Source organism: Ranitomeya variabilis, chromosome 3, assembly GCF_051348905.1.
Source record: "Ranitomeya variabilis isolate aRanVar5 chromosome 3, aRanVar5.hap1, whole genome shotgun sequence".
NCBI lineage: Eukaryota > Metazoa > Chordata > Amphibia > Anura > Dendrobatidae > Ranitomeya > Ranitomeya variabilis.
Window position 1 is genome coordinate 658,745,284 of NC_135234.1, and position 26,564 is coordinate 658,771,847.

Sequence of the window (26,564 nt, forward strand, 5' to 3'; positions counted from 1 at the left end):
ACTCAGGACAAATTGCACAACAACTTTTGTGGTCTAATTTCTTCTCTTACCCTTGGGGAAATAAAAAAATGGGGGCGAAAAGATAATTTTTGTGAAAAAATATGATTTTTTATTTTTACGGCTCTGCATTATAAACTTCTGTGAAGCACTTGTTGGGTCAAATTGCTCAACACACATCTAGATAAGTTCCTTAAGGGGTCTACTTTCCAAAATGGTGTCACTTGTACAGGGTTTCAATGTTTAGGCACATCAGGGGCTCTCCAAACGCAACATGGCGTCCCATCTCAATTCCAGTCAATTTTGCATTGAAAAGTCAAATGGCGCTCCTTCCCTTCCGAGCTCTGCCCTGCGCCCAAACAATGGTTTACACCCACATATGGGGTATCAGTGTACTCAGGACAAATTGCACAACAATTTTTCGGGTCCAATTTCTTCTCTTACCCTTGGGAAAATAAAAAATTGGGGGCGAAAAGATCATTTTTGTGAAAAAATATGATTTTTTATTTTTACGGCTCTGCATTATAAACTTCTGTGAAGCACTTGTTGGGTCAAAGTGCTCACCACACATCTAGATAAGATCCTTAGGGGGTCTACTTTCCAAAATGGTGTCACTTGTGGGGGGTTTCAATGTTTAGGCACATCAGGGGCTCTCCAAATGCAACATGGCGTCCCATCTCAATTCCAGTCAATTTTGCATTGAAAAGTCAAATGGCACTCCTTTCCTTCCGAGCTCTGCCATGCGCCCAAACAGTGGCTTACCCCCACATATGGGGTATCAGCGTACTCAGGACAAATTGTACAACAAATTTTGGGGTCTATTTTCTCCTGTTACACTTGGTAAAATAAAACAAATTGGAGCTGAAATAAATTTTGTGTGACAAAAAGTTAAATGTTCATTTTTATTTAAACATTCCAAAAATTCCTGTGAAACACCTGAAGGGTTAATAAACTTTTTGAAAGTGGTTTTGAGTACCTTGAGGGGTGCAGTTTTTAGAATGGTGTCACACTTGGGTATTTTCTATCATATAGACCCCTCAAAATGACTTCAAATGAGATGTGGTCCCTAAAAAAAAATGGTGTTGTAAAAATGAGAAATTGCTGGTCAACTTTTAACCCTTATAACTCCGTCACAAAAAAAAATTTTGGTTCCAAAATTGTGCTGATGTAAAGTAGACATGTGGGAAATGTTACTTATTAAGTATTTTGCGTGACATATGTCTGTGATTTAAGGGCATAAAAATTAAAAGTTGGAAAATTGCGAAATTTTCAAAATTTTTGCCAAATATTCGTTTTTTTCACAAATAAACGCAAGTTATATCGAATAAATTTTACCACTATCGTGAAGTACAATATGTCACGAGAAAACAATGTCTGAATCGCCAAGATCCGTTGAAGCGTTCCAGAGTTATAACCTCATAAAGGGACAGTGGTCAGAATTGTAAAAATTGGCCCGGTCATTAACGTGCAAACCACCCTTGGGGGTGAAGGGGTTAAGCAGCTGCTGGCACCGGAGCAGGACGCTGCGACTGCGAGGGAGCGGAGGAAGGTAAGAGTAAAGGTTTTTTTTTAAATCTTTTCTGATGAGGCCATGGATACCAGAACTGGGATGGGGCAAATCATACCAGCAAGGGGATGGGGCCAATCAATCATACCAGGATTGCAGGAAGAAATGAATATTCATTGCCCTCCATGCCCATGGGCGTGGAATGCAGTGCATATTCATTTCTCTTTAGCAGCGGGCACAGGAGTTAGCCTGAGCCACCGGCTCCTGCCTCTGTGACCCGCTGCTCCTCCGATACCACTCCCCCACCTCCCCACCACAGCCAGAGCCAATATATCCTGACTATAAGACGCACCCCCTATTTTCCTCCACATTTTGGGAGGAAAAAAGTGCATCTTATAGTCCGAAAAATATGGTATTTACCAGGACAAATAGGTTAAAGAGAAGCCCTGTAGTACGACAAATCGATCATCAAGTGGAAGTCAGGGCTGTAGCTGATCTCTCACTGAAACGGCGCCGGCATGAGAGGCGAGTATAAGCTTTTTTATTTTATCTGTGCCATACATTTAGATCAAGAAGGGGTTATCCTCGTAGTGGAGAACACCTTTAAATACACTGAATAAAAACTGCTAGCCATGGTGTAGATTGCCTTTAATAGAAACAAATGTGGTGCAAGCATCCCAGTGTTACACAGCTATTAAAGATTATGCAAGCAGTTCCCCTTTAATAATTCCATATAACATGTTTTGCTATTTAAACATTTCTGTAGAAATCATGCCACTTACCTTACTCATTTCCTTGTAGAAAACGTCTCTAAGATTGGAAATATTCTGGAAAATGGTCACATAACACCCAATTCGACTGTCAGAACACATAAGATCAGTGTGAATTAAGAACAATTACAGTTGGACAGCAATTCAGTAATATGCAGACGAAAAATCAAACCACCTTTTAAATTTAATTACACAAATGAAATGTTTAACTAAACATAATGTGTCCAACTTTGGGAACAATTTTCTTTTTTTACTTAATAATTTAGGGCTACAAATCAATTTAAAAAAAAAATTAGCTTTCATTAAAAATTTAGCACTGTTTTTGCCCTTTATTATTTCGGTGTTGTACTGTGCTGGCTGCTGAATAAGTTAACTGAGAATCCATCAGTGAGCTTTTTCTGACAGTCTGACAGGAGACTTTATTATTATTACTCTTTTATCTGTCTTTTTCTGAGCTCCTCTCATTAGATTTAGGACCACAGACCACAAGAAAGTTGAATGTGTTGAGAAACAAAGATCCTGTAAAATCCAAACGGTGTAAGATTTGCAATGAAACCCAACTGCAATAATTATTTTAAACCCCAAATAAATGCATTAAAGTAAAAAATAAAAATCCCCAAAGGTGGCAGCTAATAGGGAGTACTCTCAAGGTGAAAACAAAATTTATACAAAGGCATTGAATGGATAGGAGACACCATCTGCAGAGACTGTGTTCTTTCAATGACAATAAAAGAGGGAATACTGACATGCTCTGAAGACCAGCACTTCACGAGAATCCCTTTTCCACTGAAGGCATCTGAGAAAGCAGCCACAGAGTCTATGGTAGCCCCATGCTGGCTATTATTTGTGAGCAGAATTGCTTTGGCTATTTCAGATTGTGGAGTATTATTATGAAAGTAATGGTTGTCTACGAGGCCACTAGATGGCAGCAGTGATATTATAAAAAGAATACTAATATAACTTTTCATGAACTGGAATTTAATTTTACTCATAATGAGATTACATTGTGATATTCAGATTGTGCTTGACGGACTACAGTTTACCTTAGTCACTTTGTATAGCCCTAAAGCTGGCATTGGCAGGGGATCATTGTGTCTAGGGGGATCTTAGAGGGGTTTGCTGGTCAGTCGTGTGACTGGCAGATATCTCAGCTTATCCTAATAACATGCCAATTTGGACTCCCTTTTGGAAGCTGGAAAAATTTTCCCCCATTTTGCTTTTATAGCAGGGTTAAAAAAGGTGCCTATTTTGATAGTCATCACTTTGCTTGATGTTAACAGTACGCCATTAATCCTACAAGCATTCTAACATACAGCTTGCCAAGCTCTCCAGCACGACCAAGGGCCTCTTTGGTTCATTTTCAACATTCTTCAGTTACGGTTGGCTGTCATAGCCAGCATCATCTTTATCATCATTTTCACTCTGCTTCACTCATCACTGCCTGTGCCAGGTATATGTCTCACTCCATATCATTCCACTTGCTGCTACTCCACCTCCAAGTCCTGCAGCATATAACATCGACATTGAGAGTCCTCAACAGACACAAGACAGTGATGAACAGGTGCAAGTTGCTATTTTTCCTCCATGCCCTATTATATTCCAATGCATGTTTTTCCAGGATAAATATTAGCAGGATTACCAATGTCTGATCTTTAAGAAACCTACGATCCATTTTGACTACTGCATGATGTAGTCGGTCCCTGATTTACACTGCTCGTACAGATGTTGCAAGATATACAGCAAACCAATGGCGCGCTGGTAGGCTGTTTAGTTTTCGCAAAGCCAGGAGGTTGTGCTTTGCCACATAGGATCGTTTGAAATGACCAGACACTTTCCACCACCTTCCACAAGCATTTATATTTGTGAAAGAAATGTTTGACAATTAAATTCAGGACATGGGTCATACAAGGAGCGGAAGTTACTTTATCCCACAATAAGGCAGCCGTTTGGTTGCATGCCTATATACAGGCCCATTCACTGATTCCAAGATTGTAGACACCTGTGATGCTATTTAGTCGACATGCCTTGATTTAACATGTCCCTTTTGTCACATTATTTTCAGGGGTACCATCATTTCTGTCCAGGCCTATTTCAGGAGTTTTATTTTATTTTTTATTCTGTGGAAGCATGGTTGAAAAGTAATGTCTGACTTTCATTTGTTCATTTTCATAGATCTTTTATTAATTATTACTTTTGTCAGATCAAGTTATTTCTGTGACCATTGTGGGTTTTGCTGTCATTAAACGAGATGTACCAACAATTTTGACCAATTTTGACCACGTGTGTACAACCTTTTTGCTTTATACCTTACAAGGGCTGCTCTCAAGCTGCCTCTGATTACAGTATGGGATAGCGCTCAGTTCAGACTAGCAGGTCAGCCAAGTTGCTGGCCCAAATTGTTAATATGCATTAGTTCACTGCCCCCAACTGCTCCTGAAGAAAGTAGAAAACCCCTTGTACCTGGCGTAGAGAACTGGAAGCTCTTCTCTTAATTCTTTGTTCAAATCTTCAAATATCATCTGAGCTTTATTAAAGTCCTCTTCTGCCTAAGTGAAATATTGTTTTACTTTAATAATAAACTAACATTTTATTGGCACATACAAGCCACAAGTAAAAACACTGCCGACATAAAACATCCACGCTTTGCCTATCTCATGTGAATGGCCTGCTTTATACACACAATTAGTAACAGACCTAAGGCTTATAAATTACAGGTATTCAGTTTAGTTCTAGTTTGTATATGGGATATTACTCCACGCTGTGTGAAGTAATGTACATGTGATTTATGTGCAATATATGTATATTTGTATGTCTAGCTCACCATAAATGATGGCTGTGAAATTTGTTTGCTGTGTAGGGGAAACGTGGTCACCAGTAGATAAAAACTTCAAGGATAAATTTATAAATGTATGCCTCTTGCTGAAATAATTGAAAAATAAAAATGGTCACATCCCACATTAAACTATACCTGCAATTTTGACATAACTACCTACTGTAAAATTGCCCAAAATTGTCCCATACTGTGAAGCCTCTAAACTGGAAGACCAATGGACTGTGCTTCATATATGCTGCCCTGCAGTGCGCTTGTGGCACAGAGAGAACCAATGCCACCAGACCAAATAGCTTTAGTTGTAAGCTTCAATCTATAGTGACTGATTGGCACGTGCTCACCTTTGCAATCTTGGCCTCATCTTTCTTCTTAGCACTTTGCAGTGCCTCCAGGTGGTGTCTGGCACTGTCATAATCCACCAGTTTTCTCCCTCGTTTAGCAATTCTTTCCTGTACAGTTTATAATACAATATATTATTACCAGAGTTGAATTATCGCTAGCCATTTAGTCCATTAAAGATAACAGTATGGTAAGTTAAAATTGAATATTTTCACATGTTAATGTCCATTATCATTATGGGTGAAGTGTACCTCCAGGAAAAACCTTACAGTGCTGCTGCAGGCCTCCTCATTCTCTACTATATGATTATTAATTCTGCACCATACATTTGAGATATAACTTGGGGGGTTAGATTTTGTAATATATATATATATATATATAAGGCATCGTGATTACTCGCTAATCCCGCCCCCTGCACAGTAGCTCTGCCCCCCACCACATTACCACACACAATCCCGCCCCCCCACCACATTACCACACACAATCCCACCCCCACCACATTACCACACACAATCCCGCCCCCCACCACATTACCACACGCAATCCCGCCCCCACCCCATTACCACACACAATCCTGCCCCCCACCACATTACCACACGCAATCCTGCCCACCCACCACATCACCACACATAATCGCGCCCCCCACCACATCACCACACATAATCCCACCTGCCCACCACATCACCACACATAATAAAGCCTGCCCACCACATCACCACCACAATCCCGCCCACCCACCACATTACCACACACTATCCCGCCCCCCACCACATTACCACACACGATCCCGCCCCCCACCACATTACCACACACAATCCCGCCCACCCACCACATCACCACACATAATCGCGCCCCCACCACATCACCACACATAATCCCGCCCGTCCACCACATCACCACACATAATAAAGCCCGCCCACCACATCACCACACACAATAAATCACCACACACAATCCCGCCCGCCCACCACATCACCACACATAATCCCGCCCCCCCACCACATCACCACACATAATCGCGCCCCCCACCACATCACCACACATAATCTTGCCCCCACCACATCACCACAGATAATCCCGCCCCCCCCCACATTACCACACACAATCCCGCCCCCCACATCACCACACACAATCCCGCCCCCCCACATCACCACACACAATCCAGCCCCCCCACCACATCACCACACATAATCCCGCCCGCCCACCACATCACCGCACATAATCCCGCCCCCCACCACATCACCACAGATAATCCTGCCCCACCACATTACCACACACAATCCCGCCCCCACCACATTACCACAGATAATCCCGCCCCCCAGCACATCACCACACATAATCCCGCCCCCCACCACATTACCACAGATAATCCCGCCCCCCCACCACATTACCACACATAATCCTGCCCCCACCACATTACCACACAAAATCCCACCCCCCACCACATTACCACACACAATCCCGCCCTTCCAACACATCACCACATAATCCCGCCCCCCATCACATCACCACACATAATCGCGCCCCCCACCACATCACCACACATAATCCCACCTGCCCACCACATCACCACACATAATAAAGCCTGCCCACCACATCACCACACACAATCCCGCCCACCCACCACATTACCACACACTATCCCGCCCCCCACCACATTACCACACACGATCCCGCCCCCCACCACATTACCACACACAATCCCGCCCACCCACCACATCACCACACATAATCGCGCCCCCACCACATCACCACACATAATCCCGCCCGCCCACCACATCACCACACATAATAAAGCCCGCCCACCACATCACCACACACAATAAATCACCACACACAATCCCGCCCACCCACCACATCACCACACATAATCCCGCCCCCCCACCACATCACCACACATAATCGCGCCCCCCACCACATCACCACACATAATCTTGCCCCCACCACATCACCACAGATAATCCCGCCCCCCACCACATTACCACACACAATCCCGCCCCCCACATCACCACACACAATCCCGCCCCCCCACATCACCACACACAATCCAGCCCCCCCACCACATCACCACACATAATCCCGCCCGCCCACCACATCACCGCACATAATCCCGCCCCCCACCACATCACCACAGATAATCCTGCCCCACCACATTACCACACACAATCCCGCCCCCACCACATTACCACAGATAATCCCGCCCCCCAGCACATCACCACACATAATCCCGCCCCCCACCACATTACCACAGATAATCCCGCCCCCCCACCACATTACCACACATAATCCTGCCCCCACCACATTACCACACAAAATCCCACCCCCCACCACATTACCACACACAATCCCGCCCTTCCAACACATCACCACATAATCCCGCCCCCCATCACATCACCACACATAATCTCGTCCCCCACCACATCACCACACATAATTACTCCCCCCACCACATCACTACACATAATCCCGCCCCTCACCACATTACCACACATAATCCCGCCCCCCACCACATCACCACACATAATCCCGCCCCCACCACATCACCACACATAATCCCGCCCCCCCACATTACCACAGATAATAACGCCCCCCCACCACATTACCACACATAATCCCGCCCCCACCACATTACCACATAATCCTGACCCCCACCACATTACCACACATAATCCCGCCCCTTCACATTACCACACGAGGCTCCGTCCCCCACACATTACCACACGAGGCTCCGTCCCCACACATTACCACACGAGGCTCCGTCCCCCACACATTACCACACGAGGCTCCGTCCCCACACATTACCACACGAGGCTCCGTCCCTCACACATTACCACACGAGGCTCCATCCCCACACATTACCACACGTTAATTTACCACCTGCGTAAGCGCTATTGAATGTTGTCATTATTTACTTCAGTTTAATTACCAGCAGCGTTAATTAGATAGCAATGAGCGTGCCGAGTGTTAGCTGGCTGGAAACACCTAGTATATATATATATATATATATATATATATATATATATATATATATATACTGTATATATACATTTATGTATATATATCTGTGGATATGATCATGTTAAGTGTAGCAGAAAGACATTTTTTAATAGCCCAAAAATCCATCTATATAGTTTGTTGGCTATATATATGTTGGCTAACATATTTTCAGAATTAAGTTATATTTTAATAATGCATCTCCCAAAACTGTTTAATCAATACTGTATTATATCACCTTCATTTCAGAGAACTGAGACATGTAATTCTCCATAATGTGGACAGCCTGGTCAGCTAATTTTTCCTCATAATCATTCCAGAGAAGGTCATTGTTCTAAAAACAAATCATAAAAAAGCTAAGTTTTCATTAAGGTGAAATGATTTACACAAGTGAAAATAATATATTTCTGGTTTAATTAATAGATAATGCAACTAGAAATAAAATTGGAAAGAGTTCCCTCTTCTGACCTCGGGGAACCAGTTTTTCAACATGACAACGCCAGGCCGCATGTTTTTTGTGCTCCTGTGAGCATCCTGCATGGCCTAAATGTGCTACCATGGCCTGCAGCCCCTTCGGACTAACCTCATTGATAGCAGCCCAGGCATGTTATTATTTGCCTTCTTTGGCTCGATCTCGAGCCATGGTGACTTGATGGATGAACACTCTATAGGAAGATTAGTCTTGTGGAAGCCTAGATAGATCCACTAGGGTCTTCTCTGCTGTTATCTTGATAGTATAATGCCATCAGTTGCTGGTCTTCCTCTTCGTCTTGTTTCTTCTATTATTCTGACCATGTTGTCCTCCAGTGATTGATCTCTACATATGATATGTCCAAAGTAGGCACGTCGTAGCTTCATGATCCATGCTTTGAGTGATATGTCTAGCTTGATTTGTTCCAAAATTGATTTGTTTGTTATTCTTGCCATTCATGTTATTGATAAGATCCTTCTCCAGCACCACATTTCGAAGGCGTTAATTCTTTTTTTGTCTTATTTATCATCCAGGTTTTGAACCCTGTTACCACTGTAAGAGTCATGTCGGTCTGGTAGTCGGGGGCAGGTATATCTCGCCCAGGTATTTGTCCTATGTGAATTAGGCCGCTCAGTATCTTCAGGATACCGAGGGGTTAATAAGTGCAGGAATAAAGGCTGACCAGCTGGAGGTTTCAGGTGTCAGCCTGGGGCACACAGATTGCCTGTCTGTGTGAGACAAACGTGAGTGAGAGCGGTGCTCAAGGACTGTGTGTTGTTAGCTGGGTGGGAGAAGCCCCCCCCAGTTGTTAGATAGCAGCTTATTTGTTTAGTTAGTGCCGGACAGGCTAGGATTTATTTTTATGTTTTGTTTTTTCCTATGTTGCTTTCACGTTAATAAATCTGACCTGAGGTCAGTCATCTTGGAAACCTGCTGTCGCCTCAGATTCAATGCACAAACCACGTGACCTTTGACCCCAGCAAAGGCGATCCCGGAGTGTTTTGTCACATTGTGGTGGAGAATGCGGGCATCGCGTGGCACAGGCGACAGTATGGAAGACGTGGTGAAAGCCCTAGTACAGTCCACTGCCGCACAGCAGCAGGCCACTGCCGCACAGCATGAAGCTAATCGCTTGATGGCCGCACAGCTGAAGGAGTTATTGGACATGACGGTTGCAGACCGCCAGCTTCTCCAACAGGTGGCGCAGCGCCTGGTGAGCATGCCTGAGGTAGACCCGGAAGCAGAGTCCAGAAGGATCCATGTGAGTCGGTACTGGCAAAAGTTGACTGCAGAAGATGACGTCGAGGCATACCTGACAACGTTTGAGCGGACGGCGCTGAGGGAGAAGTGTCCGAAGGCACGATGGGCCGATTTGATTGCTCCGTTTCTCTCCGGCGAGGCCCAAAAAGCTTACCATGACTTGGACCCGGAAGTCGCTCAGGACTTTGAGAAGCTGAAAGTTGAGATCCTGGCCCGGCTAGGTGTGACGACGGCTGTCCGTGCGCAGAGGGTACACCAGTGGACATACCAGCCTGATAAACCGCCGCGGTCTCAGATGTTCGACCTGATCTACTTGACAAAGAAATGGCTGCAACCCGAGGTACTGACAACCCCAGAAATAATCCAGCGGGTTGTCCTGGACAAGTACCTGAGAGTGCTACCTCCAGCGCTGAAAAGGTGGGTAAGCCAAGGAAATCCCACGACAGCGGATCAACTTGTGGAGTTGGTCGAGCGTTATTCCGTGGCAGAAGGACTTCCCGACGAAACCGCTAGCACCCGGTCTGTGCCTTCTCCTCGTGGAACCGGTAAGACTGTTCCAGCGACTGCGGGTGAAGGAAAATCGCCCAAAACTGTGGGGGAGGAACCCGGGACTGCTCGCACTCCGAGACCGAGAGTATGGGACGGTGGTCTCAGTAGGGGGCCTGTTAGGTGTTTCCGTTGCCATGAGAAGGGCCATGTTTCTGCGAATAGTCCTGTTACCACTGAACCTATGCAGTGCGATGTTATAGACTCTAAGAAACGCATGTCTTTGGTTACACGGCTGGTGAATGTGAATGCGGGCCAAAATGATATAGCAAAACACCTGTGTGAATTATCTGTTGATGGGAAAAGTGTTATGGCATTACTAGACTCTGGAAGTGTGGTGACTCTGGTGAAAGCTAGTCTGGTGGCACTTCCGTCTGGTTCGTCTGACAAATTCTCTGTAACGTGTGTGCATGGTGACACCTGCTCGTACCTAACAGCGGTCATACCGATTTCCACTCCCTATGGGTCTGTGCAACACAAAGTGGGACTCGTTCCCGCATTGTTACATGATATAATCCTGGGTAGGGATTTTCCCCATTTCTGGCAGTTATGGGAGAATCAGTTGCTCCTTCACGGTAGCTGTGAACCTTCCCCCATGCCATCTGGAGGTCCCGAGTTCCTAGACGGGACCCCACAGGAAGATGATGCTGGGGAGGTTATTGAATCTAACCTTCAGTTCCCCTTCTCAGTTATGGCGGGGGAAACTGAGGAAACTGAGGAAACTCAGCGAGAGGCGGAGGCAGACAGCCATCCAGCACCCTGCCTACCCGATTTGGGAGTCCAGTTGGATGACTTCCACAGCGAGCAAATGAGAGATCCTACCCTGACTCAGGCTAGGAAAAATGTAAAAATGATAGATGGGGTACCCGTAGAACCTGACACTAGGCTAGCGTACCCGTACATGGTTCTTGAAAATGATTTACTCTACCAGGTAGAGAAAAAAGGGGAAGATATTGTGCAACAGTTAGTGGTACCCAAACCTTATCGGCGGAAGGTACTGGACCTGGCCCACGGACATGTAATGGGGGGACATCTGGGGGTACAGAAAACCACAGAAAGGATATCGCATTGTTTTGTGTGGCCCGGAATACATAATGATGTGCGTAATTATTGTGAGTCCTGTCCAGAGTGCCAAGTCTCTGCGCCTAAAACTCGGTTCTGTAGCCCTTTGGTACCCCTCCCTATCATTGGGGTCCCTTTTGAGAGAATTGGGATGGATCTGGTTGGGCCCCTTCCCCGGTCCGCACGTGGGCATCAACATATCCTCGTCATCATGGACTATGCCACTCGTTACCCAGAAGCCATCCCTTTGAGTAACACTGCTACCAAAACGATCGCCAAAGAGTTGGTACAAGTGTTTAGTCGGGTGGGAATTCCAAAACAGATTCTCACCGACCAGGGGACTCCCTTTATGTCAAGGGTGATGAAGGAGCTCTGCAGGCTCTTACAAATAGACCAGTTGCGTACGTCTGTCTATCACCCTCAAACAGATGGGTTGGTTGAGCGGTTCAATAAAACCTTAAAACAGATGCTCCGGAAGGCGATAGACAAAGATGGGAAGAACTGGGATTACTTGTTACCCTATTTGCTGTTTGCCATTAGGGAAGTTCCCCAGTCTTCCACAGGGTTCTCGCCTTTCGAGCTATTATACGCCCGTCGTCCCCGTGGACTGTTGGACGTCGCAAAAGAAACCTGGGAAGGTCAAGTCACTCACTTTAAAACGGTGATAGACCATGTAACGCAAATGCAGGACCGTATTGCTGCTGTCATGCCCGTTGTTAGGGAACATATGTTACAGGCCCAGGGAGCCCAGAGGCTAAGTTATGATAGAGGCGCCAAGGTCCGTACGTTTGCACCCGGGGATAGGGTGTTGATCCTAATCCCTACGGTGGATAGTAAATTTCTGGCGAAATGGCAGGGCCCCTTTGAGGTCATGGAACGAGTTGGAGAAGTGAACTATAAAGTGCACCAGCCTGGTAAGAGAAAACCAGAACAGATTTATCATGTGAATCTGATAAAACCCTGGAAAGACCGCGCTGCCCTAACAGCGGATCTGCCCCGTCCGGTTTGCTCACCTACCGTACCGGAGGTGCAGATTGCCGAGACTCTCTCTGAACGACAAAAATCTGAGGTTAAGCAGTTTTTGTTACAGAACCAACAGTTTTTCTCGGAAAAACCTGGCCAGACTAGGCTAGTGAAACATGAGTTTGTCACAGAGCCTGGTGTCACAGTTCATGTGAAGTCATACCGGATTCCGGAAGCACGCCGTGAAGCCGTCTCCCGGGAGGTGAAGGCAATGTTGGACTTAGGAGTCATTGAAGAGTCGCACAGCGCCTGGTCCAGTCCAATTGTGTTGATACCTAAGCCGGATGGCTCTATACGGTTTTGCAATGACTTTAGGAAACTGAATGCGGTTTCTAAATTTGATGCCTACCCTATGCCCCGGGTCGATGAGTTAATCGATCGGCTGGGTAAAGCCCGATACATTACGACCCTGGACCTAACAAAGGGGTACTGGCAGATCCCTCTGGCCGAGGCGGCCAGAGAGAAGACGGCATTTGCTACACCGGAAGGGCTGTTCCAGTATATCTACATGCCGTTTGGACTTCACGGAGCCCCAGCAACGTTCCAGAGATTGATGGATCGAGTCTTGAGGCCCCACAGGCAGTACGCTTCTGCCTACCTAGACGGCATCATAATTTACAGCGTGGACTGGGAAGCTCACCTCCGGAACGTACAGGCGGTGATTGATGACCTGAGAGACGCAGGCTTAACGGCGAATCCCAAGAAATGTCACATCGGCCTTGAAGAAGCCCGATACTTGGGCTACGTGATTGGCAGAGGAGTGGTTAAACCCCAGATCGACAAAATACAGGCAATTCAGGGCTGGCCGCAACCAGTGAACAAGAAACAAGTTCAAGCTTTCCTGGGCATTGCCGGCTATTATCGCCGGTTCATACCCAACTTTGCGGCCATGGCTACCCCCTTGACGGATCTTACCAAAGGAAGGGATTCCGTCATGGTAAAATGGTCCTCAGCGGCTGAAGAGGCCTTCCACAGTCTGAAACGGGCTTTGGGCTCTCAGCCCGTACTAGTGACTCCTGATTTCAGCAGCGAGTTTGTGGTGCAAACTGATACTTCTGATACTGGTGTCGGAGCTGTACTTTCCCAGGTAAGGGACGGAGTCGAACACCCGGTTCTCTACCTCAGTCGGAAACTGAATGTACATGAGCAGAGGTATGCCGTGATTGAAAAAGAGTGCCTAGCCATCAAATGGGCTCTCGACTCCCTCAAATATTACCTGGCAGGTAGGAAGTTTAGGCTGGTCACGGACCATGCCCCTCTCAAGTGGATGCATCTCCACAAGGACCGTAATAGTCGGGTAACCCGGTGGTTCCTTGCCCTGCAGGCTTACTCTTTCACGGTGGAGCACCGCCCCGGGTGCAGATGGGGAACGCTGATGCCCTGTCCCGAGTACACTGTTTGGAGAGTATTCTTGCTCGACCTGAGTGGTCTGAGCAGGGGGGGAGGATATGTAAGAGTCATGTCGGTCTGGTAGTCGGGGGCAGGTATATCTCGCCCAGGTATTTGTCCTATGTGAATTAGGCCGCTCAGTATCTTCAGGATACCGAGGGGTTAATAAGTGCAGGAATAAAGGCTGACCAGCTGGAGGTTTCAGGTGTCAGCCTGGGGCACACAGATTGCCTGTCTGTGTGAGACAAACGTGAGTGAGAGCGGTGCTCAAGGACTGTGTGTTGTTAGCTGGGTGGGAGAAGCCCCCCCAGTTGTTAGATAGCAGCTTATTTGTTTAGTTAGTGCCGGACAGGCTAGCATTTATTTTTATGTTTTGTTTTTTTCCTATGTTGCTTTCACGTTAATAAATCTGACCTGAGGTCAGTCATCTTGGAAACCTGCTGTCGCCTCAGATTCAATGCACAAACCACGTGACCTTTGACCCCAGCAAAGGCGATCCCGGAGTGTTTTGTCACACCACAGAAAAGACCAAACTATGTACAAGCCTTGTCTTCGTCGCCAGTGAAATGTTCTTCGATTTTAAGACCTTGTCCAGTGACGTTATTGTTGATTTGCCCATAACTTTTCTACAATTGACTTCCAGTGTCATTGTTGTATTTCGAGTTATCATAGATCTAAGTAGGTTGAAGTTCTTCACAACTTCCAGTTGTCACTGTGCATCTCCAATGTGTCCTGGTCGTACCTGGAAGTAGTCAGTATCTTTGTCTCCTTTGTGTTGAGTCGCAGTCCTATGTTCAGACTTTCCATCTTGACTTACCGTAATAAGTCCTTCATTCCATCTTTGCTTGTTGCTATCAATGTTGTATGATGTGCGTATTTAAGATTGTTGATGACTTGTCCAGCAATTTTGATTCCTTCTTCTTTTTTGACATGTCCAACATTCTTAAAAAAGCTTCTGCACATAAATTGAAGTGAAATGGTGACAGGCTGCAGCGTTGTCTGACACCTCACTCTATTTTGAACCATGCGGTGTCGTTGAGTTCCATTCTGACTGATGCTTCCTGGTCGATGTTAAGGTTACCAATGAGGCTGATCAGATAGTTCTGCACACCCATATACTTCATGGTATCTCAAAGTTTCTGGGAATCAACACTGTTGAAGGTGTCCAAAGTATGCGGGTATTACTTGCCGTGGCGCATCATGCTTTTTAGTAAATAAATTGAGATGTTTTGGAAATGTTGTTTCCATTTTTTCATTCTTTGCATATCATTAGCTTTAAGAATTATTGATTGAATACCTTAAAGGAAAGCAATTCTATTTGCAGACATTCTCAGGCTACAAGCATATTTACCTCTACAATTGCTTGAAGGCCTTCATGTCCATTCCAGTCTGGTCTGTAAATGACTTGAAGAGTTTCTGATAATCTTTTAGAACTTTCATGCATTGCTAAAATAAAAAGGTTGTCACATGTTCTAGTTATTTTCTCTACAATAAGTAGCAATTTTCATAAATTGTATCAACATAAAAATCCTAATATCCAAGAAGTGGGGACCTGTGGAATACAGTATGTCTGTCAGAATGAATGGATGAAAATGGGGGATATTCCCCATAAATTCAGAGGTTAATGGTAAGCATTTTACACAAAATGTCTTATTTTTTAAAGAGGACCTTTTATTTACTAAAAAAAAAATTGCGTTAAATACATTTTAAAAATCTGTGAGCTCCCCTGATTCTGCCAGTGCAGAGATATTCACATTTGTTTGTACTGCTGCACATTACATGAAATCTCTGCAGTCCAACTGGGTGTTTGTGTGGCACCCCAGGAGTTCGGGTACCACAGTAGTGCTTCCTTCCTCTTGGGGAGGGTAGTGCTATGTCCGGAGACAAGTGGGATTCCCTTTGGTAGGTTTACACACACACAACACCTTCCAATTCCAGGCCAGGAGGGGGAGCTCAGAACCCTGTTTTAGGGCAGCTTCCCTCAATAAAGATCCTGGTTTGGAGGCGGAGAGAGTTTCAGTTTGTAGTAGGAGTCTGTGTGCAAGGACAGACAGGAGTGGAGCACAGAGGGAAGTGAGAGCCCCAAGAGGCCACGAGCAGGCCTCTGAAGGGCTTAAGCGCAAGGAGCCGGGAAGCAGGGGCCCGAGGCTCACATGGACTCTACGACACGGAGCAGAACCGGAGGGCATTGTATTACTAAAACTTTGCCTACAATTACCTGTGGCACAGCAGCACTTAGGAGCCCGGAGTCACCAAGAACGGACCCCAGTACCTACGGCCCAAGCTGCCTGCCATACAGGTACCTGTCCTAGGACAGCAGAACGATTAAAGACCTTGTTGAGACACTTAGTGGCAGCAGGGACTTAGAGACAGAAAGCGCAGAGTGGTAGGCTCCCACCTGACTTACCTAGGGGAACTTGCTTGTCTCTGGACTGCCTGGACTTCTCTGCCTGCCCTGTGGTCTGGTGCCCTGGACTGTGGCTGCTGAAACCAACAGTAAACAAGGTAAAGAGACTGCAATCCCGTGTCCTCGTTCTTCTCTGCACCTCTCACCATACCACCATCTACACACCGGGAGCCTTGGGGATATACTTCACCTGTGGGAAGATATACCATCTAGCTGCCATAACATCACCCAGCGGACCCCTTAAAGCAGCGTCGGTCACCCTAACCGAATACCACAGGTGGCGTCACGAACACAAACTTTATTTCCCTTTAAAGACCTTTTCCCTTTTACATGGGTGCCCAAGGGCCACGGACCGGGTCGCCATCGTGACATCCCCCTGTGAAGTACCGGACCCGGCACCGAGTACCCCTTGCCCTGGACGGGGCAACCCATCTCTTCACAGTCTTCTCTGGGGGCATGTGCTTTCACTCCTCCCTTCCAGATTGTCACACCAGGGCAGGGGGATGCCCAGTGTGCAACGCAAAAGGAGGAGCTGAGGGAACAGGAAAAGGAAAGCTCTGATGATAGCAAGAAAGGGAAGATGGTGACCCCTCAACACTCATCCTATGCTGAAACCTGCGCTACCTTTTGCCCTAGACGGGTTCCTCCCCCCTTTGCAAGGTCACCTGTCTAAGCCCTGACTTACCCAGCACTTTGACGCCTGCAGGACAGTAAGACACTAGTCTTACTACTATCGTAAAAACAAAACAGGGAATGAGACAGATAGGGGAAAAACACACAAACAAATAGAAATCCACAAATTTCAAAGAAACACAGCAGTTTCTCCAAAACACCTTATCCAGAGACGTCAGGCACAGGATAGTAATTCTATTGCTGGCAAGGGATGAAGCCAGGAGTGGGTTTAAATAACGAAAGGGGTATTGATCCTATTGAGCATCAGCTGAGACAAAAGCCAAATGGAATCTCTGCAGATTTATACAAGGAACCTTTAACTCCTTCCATACCATAAGAAACAATAAAACTGCACCACTCATGTTAATGGTCGCACAGACTCCAAAGAGGACCTGTGATCAGCTAATCTTTGTGATTTTCTGATCCCAGATGCACCACAGGTCCCAGTAGGTTGTGACACATTCGTGACACAGATGCTCAGCATCATCTGAGACGGTTATACTGCTTCATCAACTATGGAGCTGTGATTGACTACACCTTGAGGGAAGAATAAAAAAGGCACAACCTCAGAAAAGACTGAAGAAATTGGACTGCAAAGTAGAGATTTCACATAGTGCGCTCCAAAAGAAATATATCTACTATGGAGCGACACAGTGCAAAATGGAAAAAAGTGGCAGATTCATGAGTCCAGGGATTTTTACAAGGCATTTAACTACATTTTTTTAAGAAGTGACATCTTCTCTTTAATAACGCAATGTGTAAAATAAGCATCTAATAATACTAGTAGCATGTGTGACGTGAACCTGACCAAGTGCAATATTTACAGTGTTAATGTACCTGTCTTACCTTTTACAGCAGTGAAACCCGCCTTTAAATCCTTATACAACCTGTTACCTTCATTCTGAAACAAAATAAGCAATGAGAAACAATTTTACTGACTATAAAATCACAATTAAAATAAATATCTTGATCTGATGGTCAAAGATTCCTTTCCCCACAGCCATTCCCCTTTTCTGTTTTTACTTTCTTCAGTTCTGTGGAGTTACCTGCTGCTTGTTAAAATCATACGCACACTGCTCAAATAGCTCATCCTTGGTTTCTATTGTTCTTCCCAACTTTTGTAAAACCTAAGTAGAGAATAAAATAAAATAAATTGTCTGTGATTCCATATAACAACATTGCATTTTTAATGAAGAAAGCAGAAAAATCCAGCTCACAGATGAAGTCGAAAAAAGTGCATTTTATTTTCCAAGGTACATGAAGCAAAGATTAAAAATGTGTGTTCACAAAAAAGAGAGTACAGGCATCCTTTGACGCATTTCGAGCGACATGCGCTCTTTGCATTTTTAACCCCTTTGCTCTTCAGCTATTTTTCACTTTTGTCTTTTCGTTTGCTTTCTGTCCTTTTTTCAAGTCATAACTTTTTTTTGTTTTTTTCCATCAACATAGCTGCAGAGGGCTTGTATTTTGTGTGGCGAGCTGTAGTTTTGAATGAATTTAATGAAAAATGGGAGGAAAATTCTAAAAAGGATGACATGGTGAAAAAAATGCAATTCTGCCATTGCTTTTTAGGTTTAGTTTCATAACGTATATTGCTGTAAAACCATAATCATGATTCTCCAGGTGAGTATGATTACGACAAGACCAAATTTTCATAGATTTTTTTTTAAGTGACAACAAAGTATTTAAAAAAAAAATTGGTTTCGTGTTACCATTTCCAGAGACCCATAATGTTCTTATTTTCCTATCGACTGTTCTGTGTGAGGGCTTAATTTTTGCAAGGTGAACTGACAGTTTTGTTGATATCAATTTTGGGTACAAGCTACAAACAATTTTTTATTGCATTTCTTGAGTGGTATGTTGTAGAATTTTTATATTTTTTTATTTTGTAATATTTTTTAATACCTGTTGGACTTGAAAGTGCGCACATTCAAATATGATATACAGTACAATACCATAGTATTGCAATTTATACTGAAAATCACAGTCTCCTATGAAGCTCATCCTGAGAAGTATAAGGATGGCAGCATCGGAGGCCTTCCGCAAGCCCCTGGCTGCCATTGTAATCGATCGGTGCCCAGCGACCATATGAAGAGGGGACCATTGTTAACTTTGGAATACAAGCACCGACAACTGCACAATTTACACAACACACTCAACTCTGACCACTGCTGAAGTACCTTGGGCCCACCAGAGAAAATAATTCTTGGGGCCCATTAGGTAGCTAAATAGAAATAATACAAGACCACCATTTGTGTGGTACCATATGCTAATATCATGCTGTAATATAAAAACACAGTGATTCACATTTATAAAAAATGTCTTAATTTGATACAATACTAATTGATACCGCGCTAAGGTGATACAGACCATACACTTAAATACACTGTAACTTGATAGACAACACGCACTTAAGAACACCATTAGTTGTGTGCTAATGTGCTAGCTGTCCAACTTCCCGATACACTCCAGATACCGCCGACACTGCGGTCACTCGCAAAAACAACTGTGCCATGCGCTATCAGGATCTAAAAATGAATGCTGTGTATAGCTCTTACCATATGTTGTCTTGTACGAATTCCTGGTAGATGCTCCGCAAATGCTAGTAGCTGGTGCAGGGGTAGGCTAGCGCTAGCCAGTAGCGGGTGGGTGAGCAAGTGTACACTGATCGACCGCGACCAGTGTGTGGTGCAGAAACTCAGTGCAGCGCCAGGAAACGTCCCGGCCGGAGACGTCCCTGGTTGCACTACAAAAAAATGGCCGCCGCTGCCAAGCAGCGTGTGACGTCACGGGCACGGAGTCTCGCTGAGACCAAAAAGCTAACCAACGCGTTTCGAAGGATAAGCGTCCTTCTTCCTCAGGGAAGGCTGACTTTGTAATGTAGCAAGCATCAGAAGCCCTTTCCACACCCAGGCAACCCTGCAATCACATACATGAACATTAATTTGCCGTAAGGGGTTAATGATTATGGTATGTCATGTGCTTGGTAGATAAACTGAAGGTTAAGTCAGGAAATGTATTTTTTTTCTAAACTGTGCTGTATGAATTTCATAGATAACTGCTAGAACAAAAAGCAATAAACGATATAAATATTTCCTGCTACTGCTATGTAGCATATAGACAGGGGGTTCACAAGCTTTTACTGTCTTCATACTTTCTTAATGAAAGCAAATGTGGAGAGTGAAGCAAAGGACGTGCAATCCTCTTGTGCATTATTGGTGGTAAAAAAGTGCTTGACTCCCAGTATATATGGGGTGTGGATGGGTTGGCGCATGGAGTCAGTATTGGTCTGTACTAGTGAAGAGTGAGTATGCTCGTGACTCAAGTTTCTCTGAGCATGCTCGGGTGGTCTCTGAGTATTTCGGTGTGCTCGGAGATTTAGTTTATGTCGACACAGCTGCATGATTTGTGGCTGCAAAACAGCCTGAACACATGTGGGGATTCCCTAACAACCCCCACATGTATTCAAGCTGTCTAGCAGCCGCAAATCATGCAGCTTTGTTGACATAAACTAAAGCATACTCGCTCATCACTAGTCTGGACCTATCTTTTATGTTTTTTTGTCTCCTCTTCCTCCACTCTATAATAATTGTTTGAGAAATTCTTGTTTTGTAGCTGTATAGTACGTACACTTCCTGTTGTGTTGCCCTTTTTGTACCTTTTTAGGATTAGCAGGAAGTTACAACCACAATATCACACTTAAGGCAGCAACATTTTCACAACTGAATTTTGCAGACCCAAGTAGCCATGAGCAAAGCAGTGGGACGTACAGAAAGAGCCGTTCTCATAGCACAACCTAGTTATGATACAGGACATGATAATTTTTAGTGCAGTCTGGTAAGGTTACGGGGTTAAACATATGGCATTACATCAGTTCTGGTTACAGCTGACAATAAGAAAGTTATACGCCTCAACCACATATAGAAATAACAACAATATCATTACCTAAAATATAGAGAAAACTCAGAGGTGCCCAGTGACCGCAACACAATTGCATAATTACTTCACAAAATTGATCAGCTACTACTGGTCCTAAGCTACACCATGCAACTTAGTATCTTGCCAGCATAGTACTCGCTATTAGTGATGAGCGAGTGTACTCGTTGCTCGGGTTTTCCCGAGCACGCTCAGGAGACCTCCAAGTATTTGCAAGTGCTCGGAGATTAAGTTTTCATCGCAGAAGCTGAATGATTTACAGCCAGTAGCGTAGCTACTGGGGGGGCAAAGGGGGCCATCGCCCCGGGCCCAGTCACATGGAGGGGCCCACTCAGAGCCGCGGTCGCTTTAGTCATTAAGCAATAAGCGGCCGCGGCTCTCTGATGTTTCAGAGTACAGGAGGAGGCAGGCAGGAGCGCAAGCTGCAGCGTCGCCCCGGGCCTTGTAACATGATGCAGGAGGGGCCCACCCGGGCCCACTCACCCATCCAGAGCCGCGGCTGCTTCAGTGTTAGGCTACTTTCACACTAGCGTTTTTTGCAATCCATCGCAATGCGTCGTTTGGCCGAAAAAACGCATCCTGCAAAAGTGCTTGCAGGATGCGTTTTTTCCCCATAGACTAACATTAAGCGACTTATTGCGACGTATTGACACACGTCGCAACCGTCGTGTTGTGGCGGACCGTCGGCACAAAAAAACGCTACATGTAACGTGTGGAACTCCGCCCCCACCTTCCCGCACTTCCCCGCACCTCACAATGGGGCGGCGGATGCGCTGGAAAAATGCATCCGCTGCCCCCGTTGTGCGGCGCAGAGAACGCTAGCGTCGGTAACCTCGGCCCGACGCACTGCGACGGGCCGAGCCCGACGCTAGTGTGAAAGTAGCCTTAAGCAACAAGCGGCCGCGGCTCTCTGCAGTCCAGATATGGCGATGCGCTGCTGCCTGGTCTCCGCTAGGCTGGAGATTCTGCACGCTGCACAGCAGCCAATAACAGAGTCTCACTGCGAGCGCACGGTGCGGGCAGGAGCTGGAGTGCTGCAAACCTGATAACATCTTGACAGGCTGGCAGCGCTGCAGATAGCTCCGCCTCCACCCCAGGTCTGCTGCTCCTATTGGTCCGCTGTTCTCAGGTCCTAGTCAGCACTCAGCAGCATCTCTTATTGTGCCAGGAGCCCAAGATAGTGCCTGGCCTGCCACCTGGACAAACTGACGGATGGGAGAGAGAGACAGGAGTCAGGAGGACAGACATTTTCATACATGTAAGGGCTGCTGACTGAGAAACAGTGCAATGTTTGACTTCTTTTAAATAAATTAAAGCACAAATGACACGGCACATGATGTTAGTAATGCTACTGTGGGAGTGGGGTGAATGTTAGGGGGAGTTGAGTTAGGGTAGTGGGGGGTGGGTGGCGCTGTAGGGGCCTGCCTGCTGTATTTCTTTTCATGGAGTATTATTATCTAATAGTTGTCTGGGTGGAGGTAGGGGGCGTATTATATTTACAGCTGTTAGGCTATGTCTCCACGTTCAGAATTCCCTGCGCTTTGGATGCAGCAAATACCCCGCTCCGCCAAAAGCGCTGCCCCCTGCTGTACGCGCGGTGATTCTGCCTGTGTTCATTGAACACAGGCGGAATCACCGCATCGTATTCATAGACTGGTTTATTCATCTTGTGGAGATGAAGCATCTTCACAAGATAAACAGATATGCTGCGGTCTATAAAAATGCGCCGCATGTCCGGTTACGCAGGTCTGCCACCTGCGTGTTTGTGCGCATAGTGGAGACGGGATTTCATAAAATCCCATCCACTATGCTGTAACATCTGGACGCTGTGGATTGGATGCTGCAGCTGTACGCAGCGTCCAATCCGCAGCAAATCCGGAAGGTTTCATGACCATGGAAACACAGCCTTGGTATAGCAAGCCCTCATACAATAACCATGGCTCTAGCTGCACTTTATTTAAAGGGATTGTCTGATCTCATGCTGCAAGTTTGCTATGTGGCTGTAAAATTGTGACCCTTCACATCTCACATACTAAGGATTCGCCATTACCCATATCGACAAGTATGCGATTTGCTTACTCCTGGCCATGTTCTAACTGTGCAGCCTCAATAAGGCCTCTTTCACACGTCCGTTTATTTCCAATACCAGAAAAAACGGTACCAGACATATCCATGTCCGTGTGTGTATTACGTGCGGCACACATGTAACTGAGATGCCCACAATAGTGTTTAAAACCACCATAAGGCTGTGTGCACACGTTGCAGATTTTTCGCGGTTTTTTCGCCTTTTTTGCGCTATAAAAATGTGAAAAAAACGCATACATTATGCATCCCATCATTTAGAATGCATTCCGCAATTTTTGTGCACATGATGCGTTTTTTTCTGCAAAAAAAGCATTGCAGTAAAAAACGCAGCATGTTCATTAATTTTGTGGATTTTTTGCGGATTTCCCACTATATTATTGCATTGGGAACCTTCGGAAAAATCTGCAAAAAAACCGCACCAAAAACTCTGTAAAAACGTGCAAAAAACACATTCAGATTTCTTGCAGAAAATGTCCTGTTTTGCTCAGGAAATTTCTGCAAGAAATCCTGAACATGTGCACATAGCCTAATTATGTAAACAAACGTTACTCGGGTTAAGGGGCCCACTCAGATGTGTTTCGCCCCCCCTAGCCTGAACCCTTAGCTATGCCTCTGTTTACAGCTATTAGCCAGCTTGATTATATGTGAGGATCCCCTAGCAATCAGGCAACCCCCACATGTACATAGCCTGGCTCATAGCTGTAAATCATTCAGCTGAGGCAATCTCTGAACCCTAACAAATACTCGGAGGTCACCCGAGCGTGCTCGGGAAAACCCGAGCAACGAGTATATTCGCTTATCACTACTCGCTATCAAAGATTATAGTCACTGCTGTGTTAGGGCGCATGAGGCCGTCTGGCTCCAGTTTGAATTGATTAATGCTTATTTTTCATAAACCACCAGCAATTTATCCCTTTTTAACCTACCCGACGAACCACTTTAGTTTTACAGACTCGTCATTTTTACTACAGAAAACATATCAAATTCATGATGAGCAGTGGTATTTCTTACGCCATAAATCTTACTCCAGTCCCTGACTGGAATAAAATTTGGGGTGAGGGGCATGCTTCTTGCGCCTCGTCTAATTCATTAAGAGGTAAACACCTCCTAATGGTTCAAGCATCTTGATGAATCCCAACCAGTAGCGTAGCTACCAGGGGGCAGAGTGGGTGGTGGCCTCGGGCCCTGCGCTCTGAGAGGCCTAACAGAGCTATGCTACTGTTAACTGTATATGCGTGCAGTTGGAGCGCCCCCACACCGCCGCAGGGCCGAGGGGTACCCGGAGCCGGGCCTCTAGGTCTCAGTCCTGGGGTTGTCACGGTAGCTAGACCCGGTCCGTGGCCCTGTCTGTCAGTGGGGGACGTCCGGTGCAATAAGTGATGTTGTAGCGGTGCAGTTGTGGGGTGCAGGTCGCGGTAAATAACGAGGACACCAGGTTGCAGTCTCTTTACCTCTTTACTGAAGCTCTCTGGGTCCTCAGTCCGGAATACGGCTCACCAGGCTGCGCAAGTCCGGCCGGTCCAATGGCACTTCCAGAGCTCTCCTTGCAGGTGGAAATCGGTGCCTTCCTTCTAGCGCTATGTGTTGCAGTCCTTCCCTGCTGTGCTTACGGAAAGTACCCCACAACTGTTGTGTCTGTTTCTCGTGTTCCCTCACAACAACTTAATTCGCAATGATCTTCCTCGTCCCTCCAGATACTATGGTAGGAACGCACCCGTATGACGGGGAGGCTCGGAGATCTTCCGGGACTCTATCTGCGCCCCTCTCCTGTTGGTACCCCCCTTTGCCTTCCTGGGTGATGCGTGAGACAGTCCGCCTCAAGCTAACTGCCCTGCCGTAGGTCTGAGGTATGGCTTGAAACTCTTTACCTCCTCGGCGTTCCGGCCACCGGTAGTGCGCCTCAGTAAGGTGCTGCCTCTTTCAGCACAACCCTCACTGGTATCTCCTTTCGCTTGATTTCGTTTCTCACTCAGCACAATCTATCTCGCTTCTTAGTCCTTCCTTGGGCACCGCCGCTATGCTGAGCAGGCACGGTCCCTTTACGTTCTTTCCATGCCAAGCCTCTGCCAGGATCCCACCCCTGGCAGAGACCCTACAGTCTCTCCCTTCACAACACCCTCTGCCACCAGGTGTTGCTCCGTTCAATCCCGTCAGCGTTCTCTCTCTAACTTCCTGCCTGACCCCCAGTTTACCCACTATGGTGGGGAGTGGCCTAATGAATAGCACCCTTAGCTCCCCCCGGAGGCCCAGCTGTGAAATGTATTGGTGACTGTGATACCTGCTCAGAGAACTCCTTCCGTGCCATCGAACGCAGCATGGCCCCCCTTAGTGGCTGAACCATGCTACTGCAACGACCAGGACTCTGGGGCGCTGCACTCCCCCCTGGTTAAACACAGTACTCCGGGACTGGGAAGAAAAACAACAATACAGGTTAGCAAAAAGACATACAATTTTGTTGAGTGCAAATAACAATAAGTATACTTAAGTAGGCTTCCCTTTATGGGAGGTGAGGACACTTGTAACGTTACAAACATAATTAACCTTATAATTTACAGAGTATAAATAACTTCTGTTACCCAACCGGGTATTCTATTTAGTGCAATTTTTGAAATAATAACTTAACATTGCCTTTAAGAAACTCACACTCTTAGTCTATCAAAGGCCTTCCTATAATCACATTATAAGGCATTTCAACTTTTCATTCTCCTTCTTGTGAACCTGCAGGACCGCCTGTCCCTACGGCACCAGGCCTACTGCCTCTCCTTTCTTCTACAGGACCGCCCTGTTCAGCCAGGGCCTACTGCCTTTCGCTACTATACACAGTATAGACATAACATTCCTTTCGGTTGAAGAACTCTGAGCCAGCTCTACTCGGCCCCTTTAAGGACTCACTCTCTAACCCCTACGGGTTCACTCTCTGTCCTTAGCAATAAAGTAACTTTTCAATGGGGACGCAGGGTTTACCTTCTATCCTCACCCTCATTATTACTTCTCTTACTTTCAACTATGCAGACCTCTACTTCTACCCCTACGGGCTCTCTGCATCTTTCCTGTCTTCAAAACATTATTCAAATTTCACATTTTAACAAATTCAACACATATAACTTAGCATGTAAAACAGTTACATTTCTTTTCAAGGCATCATTATGGCATTACTGTTCTGCAACAGTATCTCTCTCAAGTTCAGTTTCTCACATCCCCTTTAAGAGGAGACCAAGTCTTTCTAAGATAGCTTGTCTCCTCAGCCTACCGGCCCATGCAAAGGTTCCGGCATG

At 45.9% G+C, this 26,564-nt stretch overlaps 1 protein-coding gene across 2 annotated transcripts in view; it reads right to left on the bottom strand.

The window, feature by feature from the left end:
• Window positions 1–26,564, bottom strand: part of BIN2 (bridging integrator 2) — a 54,752-nt gene that overhangs the window by 13,416 nt on the left and 14,772 nt on the right. Inside the window, exons 2-8 of one of the 2 annotated variants that reach the window (XM_077297824.1) lie at window positions 18,315–18,395; window positions 18,115–18,169; window positions 15,541–15,635; window positions 8,676–8,771; window positions 5,446–5,553; window positions 4,735–4,820; window positions 2,287–2,362 (exon numbers count right to left, since the gene is read on the bottom strand). In XM_077297824.1, the coding sequence (XP_077153939.1) occupies window positions 2,287–2,362; window positions 4,735–4,820; window positions 5,446–5,553; window positions 8,676–8,771; window positions 15,541–15,635; window positions 18,115–18,169; window positions 18,315–18,395 (597 nt within the window). The remainder of the gene's footprint in view (window positions 1–2,286; window positions 2,363–4,734; window positions 4,821–5,445; window positions 5,554–8,675; window positions 8,772–15,540; window positions 15,636–18,114; window positions 18,170–18,314; window positions 18,396–26,564) is intronic. The other variant, XM_077297825.1, reaches the window with a different exon arrangement.